This window comes from Triturus cristatus, chromosome 3_2 (genome assembly GCF_964204655.1).
Source record: "Triturus cristatus chromosome 3_2, aTriCri1.1, whole genome shotgun sequence".
NCBI lineage: Eukaryota > Metazoa > Chordata > Amphibia > Caudata > Salamandridae > Triturus > Triturus cristatus.
Window position 1 is genome coordinate 72,115,288 of NC_140584.1, and position 20,065 is coordinate 72,135,352.

At 40.4% G+C, this 20,065-nt stretch overlaps 1 protein-coding gene across 6 annotated transcripts in view; it reads right to left on the reverse strand.

Moving 5' to 3' along the window:
* The window catches only part of GRAMD1B (GRAM domain containing 1B), a 950,052-nt gene that overhangs the window by 135,852 nt on the left and 794,135 nt on the right, over nucleotides 1-20,065 (reverse strand). For all 6 annotated transcript variants that reach the window (XM_085647254.1, XM_085647256.1, XM_085647255.1 and 3 more), the window contains 3 exons: nucleotides 10,792-10,876; nucleotides 8,069-8,172; nucleotides 6,944-7,039 (listed from right to left, as the gene is read on the reverse strand). In XM_085647254.1, coding sequence (XP_085503380.1) covers nucleotides 6,944-7,039; nucleotides 8,069-8,172; nucleotides 10,792-10,876 — 285 coding nt within the window. The remainder of the gene's footprint in view (nucleotides 1-6,943; nucleotides 7,040-8,068; nucleotides 8,173-10,791; nucleotides 10,877-20,065) is intronic.

Genomic DNA, 20,065 nt, shown 5'->3' on the forward strand with positions numbered 1-20,065 from the left:
TGGAACAATATTTAAATCTGTCCATGTTTTTGTCTATCAATTTTTTTTATCCTTTCTCTATGTTTCAGTTACTTTTGTGTTACAAGCTATGTCTTTGAAAGCCAACAGGGCATTTTCTTTGCACCAATAGGAATCCTATTTTCCTGCGTTGTCCATTAAAACCAAAAAGGGTTTCTACACCTGTTAATGCCACACTCATCCAACAGGTTTTATGGATTTACGCATCCCAGAACGTTTGTTCATTATCGAAAACGGCTTTATTATGTATGGCTTTATTCTTAATTTATAATTTCTTAATAATGTATTTGATACTTTCCCCAGATTTTGCCTCTGAAATGTACTTTTCTCCCTTTGCCTTTTAACAATCACCCTGACTATCCAGGCACAAATATACTCTACGCATTTGTAGTCAGGCCCATTGTTTGGGTCAGATGCATGAGGCTACGAAGCATAGGAAGTGAGGTAGAATCACTTGCATAAGAGCAGTGTTTGATGTGTTCTTATCATTATGTGGCTAATGCTCAATTCTTTAGCTGCCGAATACCAAGGCAGCCCAGCCTGGATTCAACCTCACACCACTTCCATCCATCTCTCTGCACTCCCCATCTCCTTATCACACTCTTACAGGTTTAACCCTCGACTTCCTTTCATTATCTTTCATTTTCTCTTTTCATCCTTCTTTCTTTTTTCCTCTGGGTCAAAATCTGCTGATGAAAAATAAGTCTTGGTTCATACAAAATGAGTGCCAGTGCCCATAATCTGCAACCACCAGCACACATCAAGCACTAGATAAGACCATCAGCTCTTTCTATGGTGTGGTAATGTTATGTGAGCATCTGTGCAGAAGCCCAAAGAATTTTACATTTGAGCTGAGGGAGCTTCAGTTTTTCACATATTTACTGTAAATCCCAGCTGGTGAACTCGAATGTATATTATGTGGTGAGAGAGCGTAGTCCATCAAAGTTATGACATTTTCCAGTCAATTGTCAATAGTTTGGAAAAATGTGCTCACACTGACAACACAGATGTGCAGTGGCCTCAAGCTAGAGACAGTTAGTAAACTCCCTCGTCACATGAAAGCACTTTCCTCAAACTGTAAAGCAGAATTAATATTTAGCTTTTCAGGTGCACTGTAATGAGAAAAATAGAGTCTTGTGGTCAACCTTCACCTGCTCCATGGTGGGCAATGTGCTTTGTTAAATAGACATGCAAGCTATTTCCTTTTCTCAGCGATATGAGATCTAGCACTGGCCTTGGGAAACAGATTCTTAGGTACCACATAGAATAAGATCAGGGAGTCAACCTTGTTCATGCCACTTTATTGTGCCCCTGCTGAGCAGAGCTAAGGTTTCTATCTACAAAAGGCTCATGAATTTGGCCAAAGCGCTAGAATTGATTTTCTGAGATATCATTGCCACACTACTCGTACTTCGGTATGTGCCAACAGTAAGCCATGTTGTGCATGCAGCCCACTGTCTTTGAATTTTATTACCTCCTTACATTTTGTTTCCAGGACTGGTGTTACCTGTTGACAGCTCAATAGAGTACTGCTCTTAAAATGAATGTTGATCACATGCGTGGTGCTCCTGAACTGAAGTCTAACCCTCATCTAAGCAGGTCTTCGTTTGGTAATGGTTTTAGCCTGGTTTATGACACAGTCATTTTTTAACAGCTGTTTTGCATGTTATGTTAATAAGCTGCCCATTTGTAGGTACAGTTAAAATGCCCTACATATTTTTTCTTTCTTTCACGTCTCAGACATGTTCGTTTGCTGAAACCTATGATAGAGCTGTAGGTCATAAATCTCCTTCGAGTAGCAGTCACAGTCAAAGAGTTGACTATCCGGTACTATGTGAGACAGTGTAGACCTTCGCTGATTATGGCTGGTATCAAAACGAGAGTTACTTAGGTGTAACCTTCGCTATGCAGGTTGTTGTGATGTAGGGTAACTTGCTATGCACTGACCCATTATGTAGTGTTGGGTTCAGAATAACACAGTAGTTCCAAGGAGAAGTCAAGAGATTCCTAACTGGAACAATACATTTATTTAGCTGATGCAGCCTAATCTACCGAAAGACTTTGTGGGCCCCCAGAGTCGGACCAGCCCACTCACTTGATTGCATGATGGCTCTAAAAAGTATATCCAGCTCCTCTCAAATCTTTCATTTAAAACATATTGGTACCACTCTCACTTTCTGAGGTATTTGGACAAAATATCGAGTTTTATTTATCTGGAGACAGACATATCAGGAAAGAAATGTTTTACAAAAATAGTGTGATGCAGTAATATAGCTGTCAATAATATTGCTTTTCAAGTAAGTAATATCGTTGTTAAGGATACTGTTGGTAATAACGTTTTCAATACTATAGCTGTAAAGAACACAGTTTTTAATGCGGTTCAGTTCATACATTAACTTGAAGTGTTATTGTTTGTAGAATTGGTATTATTTTTTTTTAATAGTTTGGCATTTTAAGTGATTTAAAATTTTTCATTTAATTGCTAATAGTAATTTATAGTGTTGTAGCAGGTTGTTGGGTTTGTAGGGGGATAGGGTGTGAAGTTAAGTGATAAGAAATTCTTAATTAATGAATGAACAATGCTTAAGTATGAGATTGATATTAATTATGCACATGTAATACTCATAGTATTTATTTGTATCTTAGGTGCTGGTTGCTATGTTTGTAGGAGTATAAGGTGGGAAGCTAATTAGGTAATAATTAACAATTAATTTATAATGTAATCATTTAATTGATTATTAATTATGTAATTTGAGTAATCAAATAGTTTGGTATGTAGGGGTATAGGGTGGGAAGTTAAAAAATGTATAATTATTAATTGTATTATTAATTTGATTATACATTTTTGGAGTGGTTATTATCTATGGACATTATGGAATACTGATGTATTTTAGTTATATTCTAGTTGCGGGTTTCTAGGTTTGTGAGGGGTATAGGGTGGGAAGGTAATAAAGTAATATTTACAAAATAATGTTTATAAATGTAGAATTAAATATTTAATTGATTAATAATTATGTGAATTGTGTAATAATTATATATTTTAACTATAGTTTAGGAGTGGGCTGCTGGGTTTGTAGAGTTGTTGGACGGGAAGTTAATTAAGTAAATACTAATTACCAAATGATGAACTGTCAATTAGATATTTAATTTATTATCAATTAAATAAATTGTTTTATATTTATTTTAGTTCTACTTCAGGTGTGGGTTGTTAGGTTGGCAGGGGTATAGGGTGCAAAGTTAATTAAGTAATAATTAAATAACCATTATTTTGTAAATGAAAATTACTCATTACTTTGTTTATGAATTTAGTACATTGGTTAATTGCTTTTTATTTCTTTAATAAAGATAGATATATATATATATATATATACATATTAAGTAATGTTTATAGTAAGAGTTTTATGTTTTTCTAAATTAATACAGTTATTCAAATATGTAGTGTGCTTGAAATGAATTGGTTTACCTACTGTTGCTTAGACTGGGGTGGGAATAGTAAATTTGACCCCTCCCAAGTCCAAGGCTTTCACTACTGTTGCACAGACTGGAGTTGAAATAGTAAACGTTATCCCTCCGAAGTCCAACCTTTCCCCTACTGTTGCACTGTTTGGAGTGGGAATAATATATTTAATCCCTCCTAAATCCTACACTTTCTCTATTGTATTATAAACTGGAGTAGGAATTGTGTATGTCTTATTACCAGACTCAAATACATTTCCTAATTGTGCTTAACTATATTTATAATTAATATTGGTTTATAATTTAAATGTTATAGTATTTGTTTATATTATTTGTTTCAACATTTTTCTAATATTGTTTGTAAATGTCTATTTTGGTCTTTTATTTGTTATTTTTAAATTGATATGTAATTTATTTAATGTTTTGGAATTTAATTTTGTATTATTTTTATGTTTCATGTAAAATATTATACACACACACATATATGTACTCCTGTATAGTACTACATTTATATGCTAAATTAAAATCTTGAAATTTAAATAATAGTAAAAAATTAATTTAATGTAAAATATATTTTTTAAATGGTGTTATTTAAATAATAGTAAACAATTAATTTAATGTAAAATATATTTTTTAAATGGTGTTATATTATATATATTTATATACATGTATATAAAATACACATATATGTCTGTGTTTATACAAGTATATATTTACATATAGAGTTAAACATGAGTGAGATTTAACATTATATTAATAGTATATATTAAAATATTTAAGATTTACTGCCTTAAGCCATATATATTAAGAAAATATATTTTTGTATCTTTTTTAACAATATCGATGTGAAATACTTTTTTTTAATTTTTTTGTACTAATCATTATAAAGATAGGGAAATTACATTTTTGTAACCTATATTTTTGCACAATATTTTTGTTACACAATATTGTTGATTTCAATATTTGGTCAGTGATCCCTTTCTGAGACGACATTTTGCCCCCTTTGTTAGGCTAATCTTGTGGATCAAAGCTTTCAAACAAAGTGAATAGTCATAAAAAAAATCTTTAAATTCCATTATTTCCCATTCTTCACACACACTACTACATTTGACATGAGAAGTAGCATTAAAGTAAACTTTAATGACTAATGTCTTTTGATGAGGCCACCATAATAAATGATCGCCTCTCTTGATGACTTCTGCTCTTCTAGAATTTTTTCTCATGGGAAACAGTCTCTCACTCAAAACATACACACACACACAGCTATGGTGTAGTTTCCATATCATCCTGTACTGATGCCAGCCTCCAATAGTTCAACTTTCCATTGGGGTAAAAATGTATGCTTAGATCCTGAACCCACCATCACAATCCAAATCAACCCACACACTCCTACATAATTTCCAGATTCTTCATCACATACCCCAAACGCTAATGCAACCTCATCCAAGTCTTCAACCATTTCTGTATTGAATTTAGTCTCCATCTTTCCTTTCTCCATCCTACAACATATCGAACTGAGCCCTCTTTCACCACATCTGTTGCACATCATTCCCACTGCAAGACATAAATCACTACTGGCTATATGTGTCTCACCACCACCATCAGAACATTTTCTCTTTCCTGAATTACTCACTTTCTTAATTATTGGTCATTTTTTATTTTGTCTTCTTTAACCATCACTTTGCTCACAGCACAGTTCCCAAGTCTTCAGACACTTGTGTGCTCTATTCATTTCCACTAACAGATATCTAATGATCTACTCTGTCACTTCTAAAACCTTATGCAGAGTTGATTTCCCTTTCCACAATAACTCTTCTCTGACTTTTGAAACATTAGAAGCCAGCATAAAATGGTCTCTTAATCTTTCTTCTAGTGTGTTCCTAATGTCACAAGGTTTAGCTAATTTGTTCAAATAAATAGCTTTGTCATCTGGACCTAAACAATGCATTATGAAAAATGCCCTCTATCAAAAACTCTGATGTAAGCTTGTGTCTTTTCCGGGATTGTGAAACTTTTTGCACTCAACAGTAATTAAGAACAAGGCCCTTTTGTCAGTGTCCAGATCACTGAGATTTCTGAACTTGTCTAGATGACCAAACATCTCCAGTACACCCTTTGCACACCCCAGCTTCTAGCTTCCTTACTAAAGCCAGGTTTGCATAAGCTTTGAAAAGCTGTCAATTTCATGAACGTTGGACCGTTTGTCACCATTGCAAAACGTTGCCTGCGTTTTTTCTCCAAATCTTTCTTCTGTAAAATAAAGATTTCACACGTTTTTTCCCCTGACAAATCTTGCTTTGGCACGGCATTTCACACACTATTCTCTGAAATGGTAAGTCAACTTCGCAAAGTTGGAGAATCTTAATAAAATGTCACAAAACAAGTATCACATATTTCACACTAGTCCATGACTAGACATGAACTCAAGCTTTTAGTACATGATTTTGAAAAGTGTAGTGATACTGAGGCTAACAACAGAGAGCATTTGAAATCAGCTACCACTGAAACAATGGGAATGGTCACCGTGGAGGAAAGAATAAGGGCCCGATTAAGATTAACCACCGTTTGCTGCATTATGACTTCAAAAGTCCTCGCGCAGTCCCGCTGAGCCACCGCCAGCCATTTCGTGGCAGGAGCACCGCCATGAAAAGGCTGGCGGTGCAGAAACAAAGGGGGCCCTACATAGCGCCCATGCCCCCCCTCCGCCATGGGGATACATTCAGGGGGACACAACATGCAACATTTTTATAAAACTGGAGGCTAATAAAGTTCTTTCATGCCTTTACTGAAGAGGGCTCTGTGTATCCACACCACCAGTAAATGAGCAGCTTTACTCAGGACTCGTAATTTCATACACAGTGTTTTTTGAGGCAAACTGAATTTGGTTTCAGGGTAGACTAGGTCCTAAAAAATGTGATAAAGATGTAATGTGTGGCGGAAAGCTGATGGAGAGGGACAGAGAAGGCATTCCAATACTAGAGGTGGAATGGGTCCAAGGCAATTAATGATAGGTTAGACGCAGCTACAGGGCAAAAAGTACACATGGTATTGCAGAACACGATCTAGAAGGATGTGCATACTGTGACTGCAGGGGCCAGATGCTTTGTACATGGGTATGGAGAGGAGGTGTTTGATGAGATGGCAGAATGCGCAGCAGTAGAGGGCCTCGAACAACAGTGCCCACCATCGGCCCAGGGAGGCAGCATCCAATTCAGATTTTGAAAAGAACCACTGAGTAGGTAAATAGATTCCACTCATCTAATTTGCAGGTTAATGAATGGTATGTGAATATCCTGAAAATCTAGCCTGCAACCAGCCCTCTTCAACCCATGCCGGGAGGTCCTGACCTAAACATGCATGCAAAGTACAGGAAGGGACACATAGGATAAATAATTTAAGCAAGGGTGGGCTAACTCTTTGATAAACTTGTGTTGAAGGCACTTGTCCCTAAGCTGTAGGGGGGACATACCTTTTCAGTGTCAGTGCAAAGCTGGATGGCATTGGGAATCAGTCGGGCTGTCTTTTCCTTCGTCATGGAGCAGATATCCTTCAAACGTACAGTCAACTGAGGTCCGCCGCCGTGAAATACAAAAGAAAGTTAAGGAAACAAGAGATAAAGGGTGAAATATACCAAAACCCAGCAATGTTAATCTTGACATGAAACACAGGCTGTGCAACACCAACTGTGTATTAATATATCATGTGATCAAGGTCCATTTGGGCTGGAACACGTAATGGTTAACATCCAATAAAGAAATTTGCAAGCACTTACTTGGTGGTCCATGCTCCGGTACTTGGAAAAGGGATTACAAGCAGTGGTTGGAGTGCGCAGATATATATATATTGGTTGAAAATGTGAGAGGCACAAGGAACTCCTGGAGGGGTTGCGTGTTTGAGATGGTACAAGTAGACCATGGCAGGGGTAAGATGTTCAAGCAAGTTCAGTCTCAGAGGGACGAGTGTGTATGAGGGTGACACGGCAAATTCATGGAGGGGGTTGAAATTGTATGTTGGTTCTGATATTTCAGAGTTAAGATGGGAGGGGCGGGCTAGTGATTGGGTAAAGTGAAGGGGAACTGCCACACAGCCTCATGGAGGGATTAGAATATGTGAGACAAAAACTGAGCAAAAATAGGGGATTAAGATTTCATCAATTGTTAATAAATGTCAGGGGAAGCTTATAGGGTGGTAAGAGATTTGAGATGGGCAAGGGAGGGGTCAATATATACCATACTGGCACTGAGGGCTGATGAAAGGTTCAAAAGGGAGGTACTGGTGGCAAGGTTTTAGGATGCTTATGTTGAGCCGGGGGGAGATGGGAATGAGAGGTAGGATGAAGAGACTCACAGAGGTCCTCTGTGTAAGAGATTGCTTCAGGACTTTCATGAAGAGGTTATGATATGTGAGATTTCACAGGTAGGCTATATGGTCTAATATGTGTGAGGATGGGAGCTCGTGAAGGGATTACGAAAGAGATGTGGTGCAGGGGGTGATAAGGATGTCAGAGATACAAGGGAGCTCATTGGGTAAATTGAGCTTTGTATGAAGCAATGGCCTTTGAGGGTAATTTGAAATGTAAGGAGATTTTCCTCACCAGGGTTTCCCAGCGGAAGATGTTGCTGTAGAAACAGATCCAGTTCTCGGAGAGGTAGAGGCGTCCCTGCAGCAGAATGTCTCTCTGAAGGGCACAAGAGTAATCTGCAAAGAGAAGGATTGAGCACACAGGAAGGAAGGAGCAGAGGGTGAATAGATCTGTCAACAGCTCCCTTAAGCTTCTTCAACATTTTACTTATTAAACCCAATACCCAAGAATACCTCAAGAGTTGAACAACTGGAATGAAGAGATCCTATATATCATGAAGCTCAACTCTAGGGTTGGCTTTGAAACACTACTGCAGATTTGTGTTTGAAATGTGAACATCACTATACTCAAGGAGCAATATTAACTGATATGAATTGAAAACAGTGACTGCATCTAAGGCTGAACAGGGGTTTCCATAAGAAATGTTTGTTGCTGATAAATTTGGCAACCTTGATGAACCTTCAGGTAACATGGCTGGGACTTGGTCTGTTCAATCCCAATTATTTTTACACATTTTAATTAGATTACTCAAGGTGGGGGGGGTCATATATTTTGAAGATGCCCCAGATGCAGCAGTTCACCTTTCGACAACCTTTTCTAGCGTGAAGCCAGAGCTCTGATAAGAATAGATCATTCTTTTTTTTTGTGAACTTTAAAGTACCCTATGGGCTGTAAAAGGGGTCCACTGCTCGGAGCTGATCATTTTGCCCAGTCTGTATTTTTGTGATACTGCATGATATCTGCAAACTGTCATGAAGTCTTTAGACTTCTCCCAGGAACAAAATGCTCTTGAGGCAATAGATGTGCGAGCAGTAGAGCTACAGGAAGGAAATGGGGTGATCCAAAGTTAGAGAGAAAAGGCCTTATATCACAGGAGCTTTAGCAAAAGTGGCTCCAAACAGCCTATAAACACTATCCTATTCCTTTCTTTCAAATCATTCATAGGATGCTATGGCATTAATGTTGCTCTCTCTCGTACAGTGCTAGACCAAACCTGAACTCCCCACTGATATTAATATATCGAGTGTACAAGATCAGGACCTGTCCCAAATTTCAGTAGGCAAAGGCACATACTGGTACTGCATACTGGTACTGGTACTGCAGTCACGTAGCTGAGGCAAACTCATAAGATGCTGCCGCGAGACACATGGTTTCATCCCTCATCACAAGGTAACCCGGTGAAGAGGCACATTCACATGATGAGCGGAAAACCTTTGCTCAGAATAGGTTTCCAGCTCGCGTGTGAATGTTCTGAACAGCTGGACTCCATTTAACATCTTCACGGGGCAGGGAAGGTGCCTCTAGATGAGTTTGTTCTTGCTGTGAATTAGGGTAGATATGCCTAGTTAGGCAGGCCAGGGCTCCAAGTTCTTCCTGCCTCTCCAAAGCCCTATCCCATTCTCACTACACATTTACAGGCCAGCTTTAGACTTATTTCTTCCTAAGAGCCAAGGTAAGATCTCCTAGTATTTTGCTATAAGAATCGCGTACAAATATTGTGTCACTCGCTATTAATTACAGATGGCTTGGTTCCAGGGTAAACATTTGTTGTCCTTTCACTCCAGGGCTATGTGAGAGACACCTACCACTGAGTTGAACAAATGATGCCACCAGGTCACAGGATATCTAAAGTGAGAAGGTTCACTGTTGAAACAGAGATAACATTTGCATTGCTCACCATACAAAAAATCTATACAACAATGCAATACAAAATTGCTCTAAATATTGCTATATTTCTTTTTTTTCTCAGGACTTTTAGCTACTTTTATAAACTGGGACCTATGGCTCAGGAAAACGTAAGGGTTTTCAAACAAAATATATTTCAGGTGTTTACAAAAGTTACTTGAGCAAGTCATGCTGCTGCAACATATATTTCAAATCTGCATTTGTGAAGGTGCTGTCACCATTATAAAGAGGTGCTATATCAGCTGGAACATTTTGCATGGCCAATGGTCACTAAATGCTGGTGAATAGTTCTGCACCAGATGAGCTTAAAAATCTTTCACTTTCCACCAGCTGATTTAAACAAGCTTTCAAAAAGGTGGCATAAATATTGCACCTTAGAGAGAATAAGTTATATTATCACTAGAAGCTAGCAGTATCCCAATTGCAGCGGGAAAACAATGTACATATGATAAGTCGGACTACTCATCATAGAACATTCCTTGCTATGTCCAAGGAAGAACGCAGCAAATATGCGCCTTTCTATTTGGATGTTGGTACAAGCCAGCTTCAGGCTGGCAAACTTCACTGATAAAGGTCACTGTGTTACAGGTAGCTATCGGTATCCCAGGGCACATGCAGAAAATACCGCAGACATGGGGGCAATGGGTCCTATCATACAACTTCCATCACCCTCGTATCCGATGGACAGGACCAGGCACGGACTGAGACATGGAACTATGATATTTAATACACCATTAACAGGAAAACCACAGGGGACGTCTACCTTTTGAATGGAAACAGTTGGTACAAGACACGTGTTGGCTGGCAATTTTGTTTATTGGCAGAGTGCCCTGCGGGAAGCCTTAACCTGTTTCATGGATGCTGGCATTTTGAGAATGCCAGAACAGACTTCATGATCAGCAGCACAAAAGACGTACTTTGTTTCAATGACTTCAACTACACAGGAGATAAACTTCTCATCGACAGAGGTTCTCACTCCTGCTCATGTGATCCTTTCACATTAAAATGTAAACATCTCAACGTAATCAGGAGGTACGCAATGGACTCACCCACAATGAGGCGCTCAGTGTCTGGGAGCTGCTTGAAGAGCTTCCGAAAGTCTTCGTTCCGTTGCTTGTACGTTGGACTTAACACCTGAAGAAATATAGGGGGTGAGACAGATGAAACAAACACAGATAGAACATACGAGGCACAGTCATAGCCTTAACTAAAAGAATCACTGCCAGGGGACAAGAGCTCTGGTTTGGATCTCAAGTGGAACAACATTTGCAACTTATCATAACTACATTTACAATAAGTCAAGGCAAAGATTAATCCAGTACTTGAAGTAGGGCATGAAGCTAAATGAACATGAATAGCAGGAAAGCCTGAAACATAGGGGTGAGCGATCAAAAATGGGATGAGGCAAACTATGAGAGGCCAGGTTACAACACTGCTGCAGAAGGAGACCTCTGGAGACTTGTGCAAGGATGGGCCACAGTGAAGAAATACACGTCCCTCATGGGAAGGAGGACCATACAGGATGCAGACGGATGCTGCACAATGATCGTGCATGGTGCTGTGCTGGCTGAGCGCTGGGCTCGGGTGAGGACTCAGTGCTTTTTTCAGAGCCCAAAGAGGAAACGGATCAGAGCTGGATGAGCCTGGTGATCACCGAAGAGGGCTAACCGTACTGACTGGGATAGGGGGCCACAACAGAGAAGATGTGAGATCTTTTCTTGGGTAATGGGACAGTCAGACGTTACTGGGCATATCGCTGTGGACAAGTAGGTTTAGCACCGATGTCCCAGGTCACAATACTGCTGCACGCTAGTGGAGGCGGCCAAACACAGCCTATAGGCACTTGAAGCTTTCATGGTAGTAAGATCATACAGTCAATGATTACTTCGGGATTTGGAGGGAGTTTAAAACTCAGAATAAAGATTAACACACGAAACAGGAGTGAATAAATTGAATGTCAAGTAAGTACATAAAAAACGGTACACTTAAAACCTGATTTATAATAAAAAACAGAAGTGTCTACCACTCTCTGGACCAGAGAGCCAGGTCAATAAGTTAAAGATATGGGGCCATATTTGACTATCAAAAACATTTTTGTTGTTGGTTCTAATCAATGGGTAAAAGGTGGAAGGCAGGAAGAGACAATGCTAAAATAGTAGCACGACCTGTCTCTGAGTCAATGGCAGTAATTTTATTTGCAGGAATTGGAGAAATGTACACACTCTTTAATACCCCAAAACTCACAACAGAAACAAGGGAATCCTGTCCTTGGTAATGAGTTAGGTTCTTCTACGGGATACTTGGAGTGGGAGAAGATGAACCAATGTATGTGCACGGGTGCCCAGCTGGGGTGCCAAGTTTGGTATGTTGGAGTCCAGAGCACTGCATCAATTGGGCTATAAACTGAAGACAATTTACTTTAACTTGAAAACCATCAGATGCGGCTAAGATTTTCTGTTAGCAAGAACACCCACAAATAAGAAGCACTCACAAAGGGCATCAAAAGGAGCAGTACTCCAAAGGCTTCTGGGTAGAATAAGGGAGTGTTGACTACTGCTTGAAAACTGCAATATCGCATTAACAAGAAAAGCTAGTAAGGTGGCGCTCTTGCATAATTGGCATGTCCGCAGAGCTAAATTCATAGACGTCTGCTGGTCACAGGTAGGAAAGGGTGAGGCTGGATTTATCTCTGGCAAGGGAAACACGGCCACATTGAAGGGGAATGGACAGGCTATTGTTCTCACCATCTGGGCACGCTAATTTCAGGCGCAGAACTGGAAATGAGTATGATTTGATTGGCATGACTAAAGAAAAACTCCAGTCCTGCACAATGGAGAGCACCATGACGTGCAGCACATGCAAATGGATTCCAATAGACTCCAACACACTCTAGTCCGCTAACTACAAAGTAAACCCATACATGCTTAACATTCAATATAGGCGCCCATCATACATGTCCCAGGCATCCTGTAGGCCATCGGTGCTTAATTTGTTAAAATAAAAAAAAAGTGCTGGGCCAAAAATGGTCTTAGAAGGGAATAGCCCAGTGCAAATTCTGCCCTGTCCATTGACGTGGCTGGTGTCACAAACGTCCATGACTGATCAGCACCCATATACTACAGTTGTTCAGTTGTCAAATGAATGATTAATAATTAACTCAATTTACAAAACTGTTAGTTGAAACCGGTTGTATGTTTGAACCACGCATGTATTCACCATGCATCCATTTACAATGCAGTCCTAACTGCGAATGCGTCTTTACAACGCATTCCTTTACCCCGCAAGTCTTTACAACAACTTACCTTAGGGACAGTGCTGTCCAACATCAGTCCAACAATGCTTACCCTGAGCCAAGTCATTGTATCAACTTGCGTGGTAAAAGAATGTGTTGCACTGACGCATTTGGGGTTCGGACCACGTTGTAAATGCACAGCGTGGTTCGAGGCGCGTTGTAAAGGCTGTTTCCCGGTGTAACCCATTCCTTCAACATCCCCAAAAAAAGCTGCTAATGCCTACCAACAGCAGAAATTAACCACTGCCAAAGTCCCAAGTTATAAGGAACTGAACAGACCTCTTCCCGGAAGGAGCAGGTAGGCTGTGCCATACATAATAAGGGTACAGGTAGAAAGCCATTTGTCACTGAAGAAGGATCACGTGTCCATCAGTGGCAGTCCTAGATAGCCTTATGTGGATATTCTGAAAGACTGGAATGGATCTGGACCGCCTGTTCTACACCCCTGTTTATTCACTACTCCACTGGTAAACTAGAGAATGCTTTATTTTAATGGCTTGCAAAGTGTTGGGTCATTTTCTTTGTGCCCTGCTTACTCTTGCGTAACATTAAGCCGAAAATAATTGGATACGGTCCACGTAGGTTCTTCATTGAGACCATCTTCAGTACTTTGAGTCGATGGGAAGTCTTTGGTAGTAGGGGAGACATGAAGAGCTCTCAAAATACCAGCAGGATAGTGGGCAACAGTGCAACTGTTTTTTTCCCCTTTATAGATTTATGACAGTCACTTTATAAGCCAGATGTACTATTTTCAGCTGCACACATTTCACTGAAAAGCAGGCACCGTTAGTCCTGGTTATCAAAGAATCCATGTACTTAGTATGTTGCATCCTTTTATGGTGTCTCGAAACTCATCGCCAAAACTGGTGGATCATTACAGTTCATTTTGTGACGCCAACTTGGAGAGCAGGACAGGCTGCTTGTGTTCCCCTCTGGGGTCAAACCTTCTGAGTGCTCTGAATTTCAACTGCATTAGGGAGTTGTATTTTCTTTGGAAGATTTAAAGTGCTTTAGTTTTAAAACAATTCCCTTTGTTAGAAAATTGGAAATTTGAGATACCGACACTAATACCAAAAGTAGTTAAAATAAATATTTGTAGTTGACCCAAATAGTTCGGTATAATTCTGTCCACCGGGCAAGGTCCGCAAAAAGTGAACAGCAAGCAGATGTTTGACTCTGCACCGTGCTCGCTGTATAGGTGAAAAGCCTGTGCTGGGTGGATTCCCAAATGAACCAAGTGCTCTGCCAACTTGTTCACAACAGAAGACCTACCCTCTGCCAGCACTTAATGAAAAGCGATTAAAACGTTACCCACAAGTAACGTTGGCATAAGAATTTAGATCTTTGGGCTCTAGCTTCAAGCAATAAGGAACTTCTACCATTTGCCAAAGAGGAACACAACACAAGGGAATCCTCTCTCGTAGGAAAAGACAACTAAAGTTCTTCTCACAAAGTAAACTGAGATGGGGAATAACACCCACACTCTCCTTTCATGGAGGCCTTTAACATAGCAACTACCGACCCTGGAAGTTCTACTTTTCCAGTCATGGTGAATACACGCCCACTCTCTGCACGAACTAACTGTATGATACACCTCTCCAGCAACTCAGGAGGATATCTCACAACCAATTTTTACACAGGAAAGGCCACTTTCAGAAAAGAAAATACTCAAAATAGAAACAAGGGTAGGAAAAAACCTATATTATAAACCCCCTTTGTATTATAATCCATTCTGGCACCTGATCTGGGTCACAGCCACCCACGATACTCGCATCCCAAGCGAACCTGCATAGGGAGACAGTATCACTTCCCTCTTGTATTCTAATCCAGTACCACACCACAGCCACCCATAGAAAACTAACGCATTAGAGGACTGCAAGTTCATTGTACTTAGTGGCTCGCTCAGTTTGGATGACATACCACATCACTTGTGCGATGCAGCTGTTTAACGCGGAGAAGAAGGTGCAAGTTCTACTGCAGTGTCGCATCATCAAGGTGTAGGCTGCTCTATTCAAAGATACATGCCACATCACTTGTGTACTAGAGAAGTGTACCATTGTGGAATAAGGTGAACGGTGACACAGCGCTTGAGTTCTACCGACTTCAAAGGCCAACACTGTTGCATACTATCCAGCAAGTACTATAGGAGCTCTTCTGATCGCCCATACTACCAATGGCATCCCATCGACTCAAAGTACTGAACATGGTCTCAAGGACCTACATGGGCTGCAGTTAATTCTTTTCGGCGTAATGTTATTCAAGAGCTACCATGGCACAAAGAAAATTACACAACACTTTGCAACAACTAAAACAAAGCATTCTCAGGTTTGTCAGTGGAGTGCAGCTTTTTGTTTTTAAATTCAAAGTAATTAAGTCAATCAGGAGTATAAAGCAGAAGTCCAGATCCATTCCTGTCTTTCAGATTATCCCCATGAGGCAAACGTTGCACACAATTAATTTAAATGCAACTCATTTACATGAGCATGTGGCCTAATGGCTAGGTCGGTCGTCCTCGAAGATGGGGAACCGGGTTCGAGTCTTGGCAGGGACGCTCAACATCCTGCGATTCTGAGCAAATCACATAATCTCCCCATGCCTTACAAAAATATATGAGTTGGTCTATAAGGCAACTTGTGCTCATGTAAAGCACTCGGATACCTTGGGGTCTGGTTCGCGCTATATAAAACTAAAAATAATAAAACATTGTCAGAATCTATCCCATGGAACTGCCTTGTATCCAACCCACCTTTGACCTCAGCTGGAAACCTCTGAAATCTGCAAATATTTTAGTGTACCATTGTGAGACTGCATGGAATAGTGTTCCCCCGAAAGAGGGGCAGTTGTTTAATAGTACAAGGACTGCATATAGGAGAGACACTGAAGGCCAGGGGTGTCAAATGTAAGGAAGGAGGGCAGAACCCGTGCCAGATTTTTGGGGAATACCACTAAATATGTAAATACGTTCTGTTTAAATCCATTTTTTTTAAATGTATCCCAAGGGGATATTCTGAAAATCTGGAACATGTCCCTCGCTTCTGGATCGAGACTGAACAGCACTGATGCATGCAATGTAAACTGGAGCTGTGTAAGAGAATTCATGGGCAGTACGGGGGGGGGGGGGGGTAGGGAGCGGCAATGCTCTACCCTCTCAACTAAACAAACATGGGTACACTGGCTCACAAACTAAGTGAGCTGTCACCCAGTGTCGTCGCTCTTCTGGTCATAGGTTAGAAATATTGATTTATCTATGAGGTGATTCAATATTAGCCAGGTCTCTAAAAATGTAACTCTCTGTTTGGCAAAGGTACGCCAACACTAGAGAACATGATATGAGTGGATGTCAGCAGGTCACCCTCAACTGATAATGGCCCATCTACTGCATAGTCGTTAGCGTCCCTTCCTCTTTAACGCCTACCTCTAGGAACAGATTTGGACTAGCGTTTATTCTTCATGTATATGAAGAATATCAGCGTAGCCCTAAGTTCGGGTGAGGGGGGGGCTGGCTCCCCTAATGATGGCCTCCCAAGAGATCTTGATGTCATCACGTGGTGGAAGAACTAAAACTGCCTTATAATCAGCTCCTTTATGATGTAGCTTTCACTTATCCACAACAAGTCCAGTGTTTCGGGTAGTAGCCTCTGCCCTAAGCTCTGTGGGATCATGTTGCACCGCAACAAGTGCACTGCGACATCCGAGAGGGATGGTTGAAAGCGAACTGACTCCGATGAAGCAGATTTCATCTGGTTCTATAAACGTTTTTAATTATTTAAAGATTCTTGGTAGGATTCTTTTTTTCTTATGCTTTGCCCAGAAGATTTTACCACTGACTGAATAAATTATGTATTGGTTTGTGAAATTCTGTATCTTTGGGGCGTTCCATCAAGTTATATAAATTAGAAGATATTCAGATCTGTATCCAGGTTGCTTGATAGTTGTTGGTCTTAAGAACATTGATTTGGCCCCAATACAGACTAATTTCAATCTTTCGAAGTGAAGTAAAGGATCTTCTTTATACCTCGATGTTTTATGCCTAATCTACTATAATTCAAGACATTTCTTCCTCACGAAATCCATGAAACACCACAAATGAATCACATTTTTCGCTCAGCCTCTGTTTGCAGTCCTTAAATCAAGCAAGCTAGATGAGGTGGAAGACCTTTCGGAGCTCAATTAAATAGTCTTTTACCAACATTGAAAGATGAATCAAACCTCCTTTCAGTTACGACGCAAATAAATTCCTACATTTTTGATCAACTGGCTTAAACTTTTGTTTTGGATAGTGACCATCCCAACACTCAGCTATATTGTGTACTTCCCCAACCAAGTTAGGTGAATGACCCAGCCTACATCCATTAGATGTTGGCTCAGGTAAACAGTTGGACTTTGCATGTGGTCCTCTTGTTTCACCACATATAGCTCATTCTTGCTAGGGACTAAAGTATCCCTTTCAGGATGTACATCTGAACTTCATCAAAATAGTCTTAAAGATGGATACACTGATAGACTGAGCTGTAGTTCAATATACAGATATCTGGTATAGTCTGAGCAGGAAGACGGAAACTGACGTAAGCCAGGAAAAAATAACTTCCTGTTTTTATAGCTCACTCCCATAGCACTTTTTATGAATTCACATATTGAAGAAACTAGGAGATGGCAGGAGAAACTTCATACACCTTGGATTGATTAATCCCTTTTCTCCTCCCCCTTGATAATCCTGTTTTGGAGGGAATCACACCCATTGGTTGTATGGCACATGCCCAAAATTCATGATTAGTGAAGGTGCACGACCACTGGCTGTGGGGTCGGTGGAAGACAGACAGACAGACAGACAGACACACACACACACACACACACAGTGTGAATGGCAAAAATGTAACTCGTTTTTTTCAAACACATAATTATTGAGCGGGTGTGGGGGCATACACAAAATACCTGAGGGTAAAGTTATGCATACAAGTTAATTCTGGATGGAGCAACATGCAAAGTCCAACTGTTTATCTGAGCAAACATCAAATACCTGGGGTATTTGGAGAGAGGATGTGGACTAACGGCTAGGGAGGTCAAACTCGGAGATAGGGAACCGGGTTCGAGTCTCGTCAGGAACGCTCAACATTCTGTGATTCTGGGCAAATCAGTTAATCTCCTGTGCCTAACACAAATGTATGTGTCCGTCTGTAACGTAATTGATGCTCATGTAAAGCCTCTGATACCTCTGTCTAGTTCGCGCTAAATAAAACACAACAAAAGAAAAAAAATACTTGAATGTAGGCTGAGCCATTCACCTAACTTGGGAGGGGAAGTACCCAATATAGTTGAGAGATGGGGTGGTCACAGTCCAAAATGCTGTTAGTAGAGCCACATACCCCCTAAGTTATGGCAGGTTTCGTCATAAACCCAGCAGATGACGGTGCTTATTTCCACATATCAAATATTTGTCTCCGGAAGGAGACACATTTCCAATAAATGGCTCTGGGCAGTTTACAGGCCTAATAAATGGCAATGGCTAGTGTATCACACACCTATAAAGGACGCTGACGAGTGCCACATGGCTAGTAACTATTGTGCAATATGCACAGCACACAACTTTGGAAGTACTCCACACACAAAAAAAATCTGGGCTTGGTGCCACACGCAAAAACAAAGTGCGGGAGCATTCACACACCCAAATACTGGATGCATGTGCGAAAACATAACCAATACCTTACGAGGGTGGGGTCCTCCTACCAAATCCGGACTGTAGCCAGGGTCAAAAACCCAATATCTGCATCTGGGCAGTGCCACATATAACATACCTGAATGTGGGAAGCTAAGAACATCTAATAAAAATAAACTGTGATCAGCATCATGCAACCAGTACCTCATGGTGGTCAGGACAATACATCAGAACTAATTGTGGGGAAGGGGGTCATGCACTAAGTGACTGACTGGGGGAAGTGTTACATACCCAATAACGAATGTATGACGTTACAACGCAAACATTTACAACGGATGCCTTTACGACGCAGTTTTTACATTGCAACATCCATTACACCGCATGATTTTACATTGCATGCCATCACAACGCATTTTTAGAAACTACATTTACAACACATACAATTACAATGTATATTACTTCTAGGGCAACAGTAGGGTAAGTGTTGGATAGTGTAGGGGTAAAAATTACTAATCCCACTCCAGTGAGTGCAACAGTAGGGTAAGTGTTGGATAGTGTAGGGGTAAAAATTACTATTCCCACTCCAGTGAGTGCAACAGTAGGGTAAGTGTTGGACAGTGTAGGGGTAACAATTGCTATTCCCACTCCAGTAAGTGCAACAGTAGGGTAAGTGTTGGATAGTGTAGGGGTAAAAATTACTATTCCCACTCCAGTGAGTGCAGTAGGGTAAGTGTTGGATAGTGTAGGGGTAAAACTTACTATCCCCCATTACTTACCTTATATTGCGTTGTAATGGCATGCTTTGTAGTGACATGCGTTGTAATGACATGCGATGCAGTGACATGCGATGTAATGGCTTCGTTGTAATGGCATGCGGTGTAAAAGATGTTGCATTGTAGTGAGTGCGTTGTAAATGTAGTGTGATGTAATGATTGCATTGTAAAGGTTGTTTCCCACCCAATAACTAACTGTGCGCATTGCCCAAGATCCACTAACTTACTGGGCCAGAGTCACACCCCCAATAAATGACTTTGGGGTATGTCAAAGTCAAAATACCTGGGTATGGCCTGTGCTGCAAAGATCCAAACTGAAAGTGGTTATGGCTGCACACCTAAGAGCAGAGTGGGAAGGATAAACTTCCAGTCACACTACCAACTATTGACTGTGGGGCAGCATCACACCTCCAACAACCACTGCTTGTGCAGGAAATTACTATAGGAAAAATTGTCCGTAAATTTGATACGTGAAGTATTCAGAATAGAAGCACTAATTCCAATTACTGCCCTGATTAATGTGCTTATTTGAAACAAAACAATTTCAATAGCTGTTCTTTCATCAATGCACTTACCTTCAAACAAAAAAAAATTAAAAGTTGAAT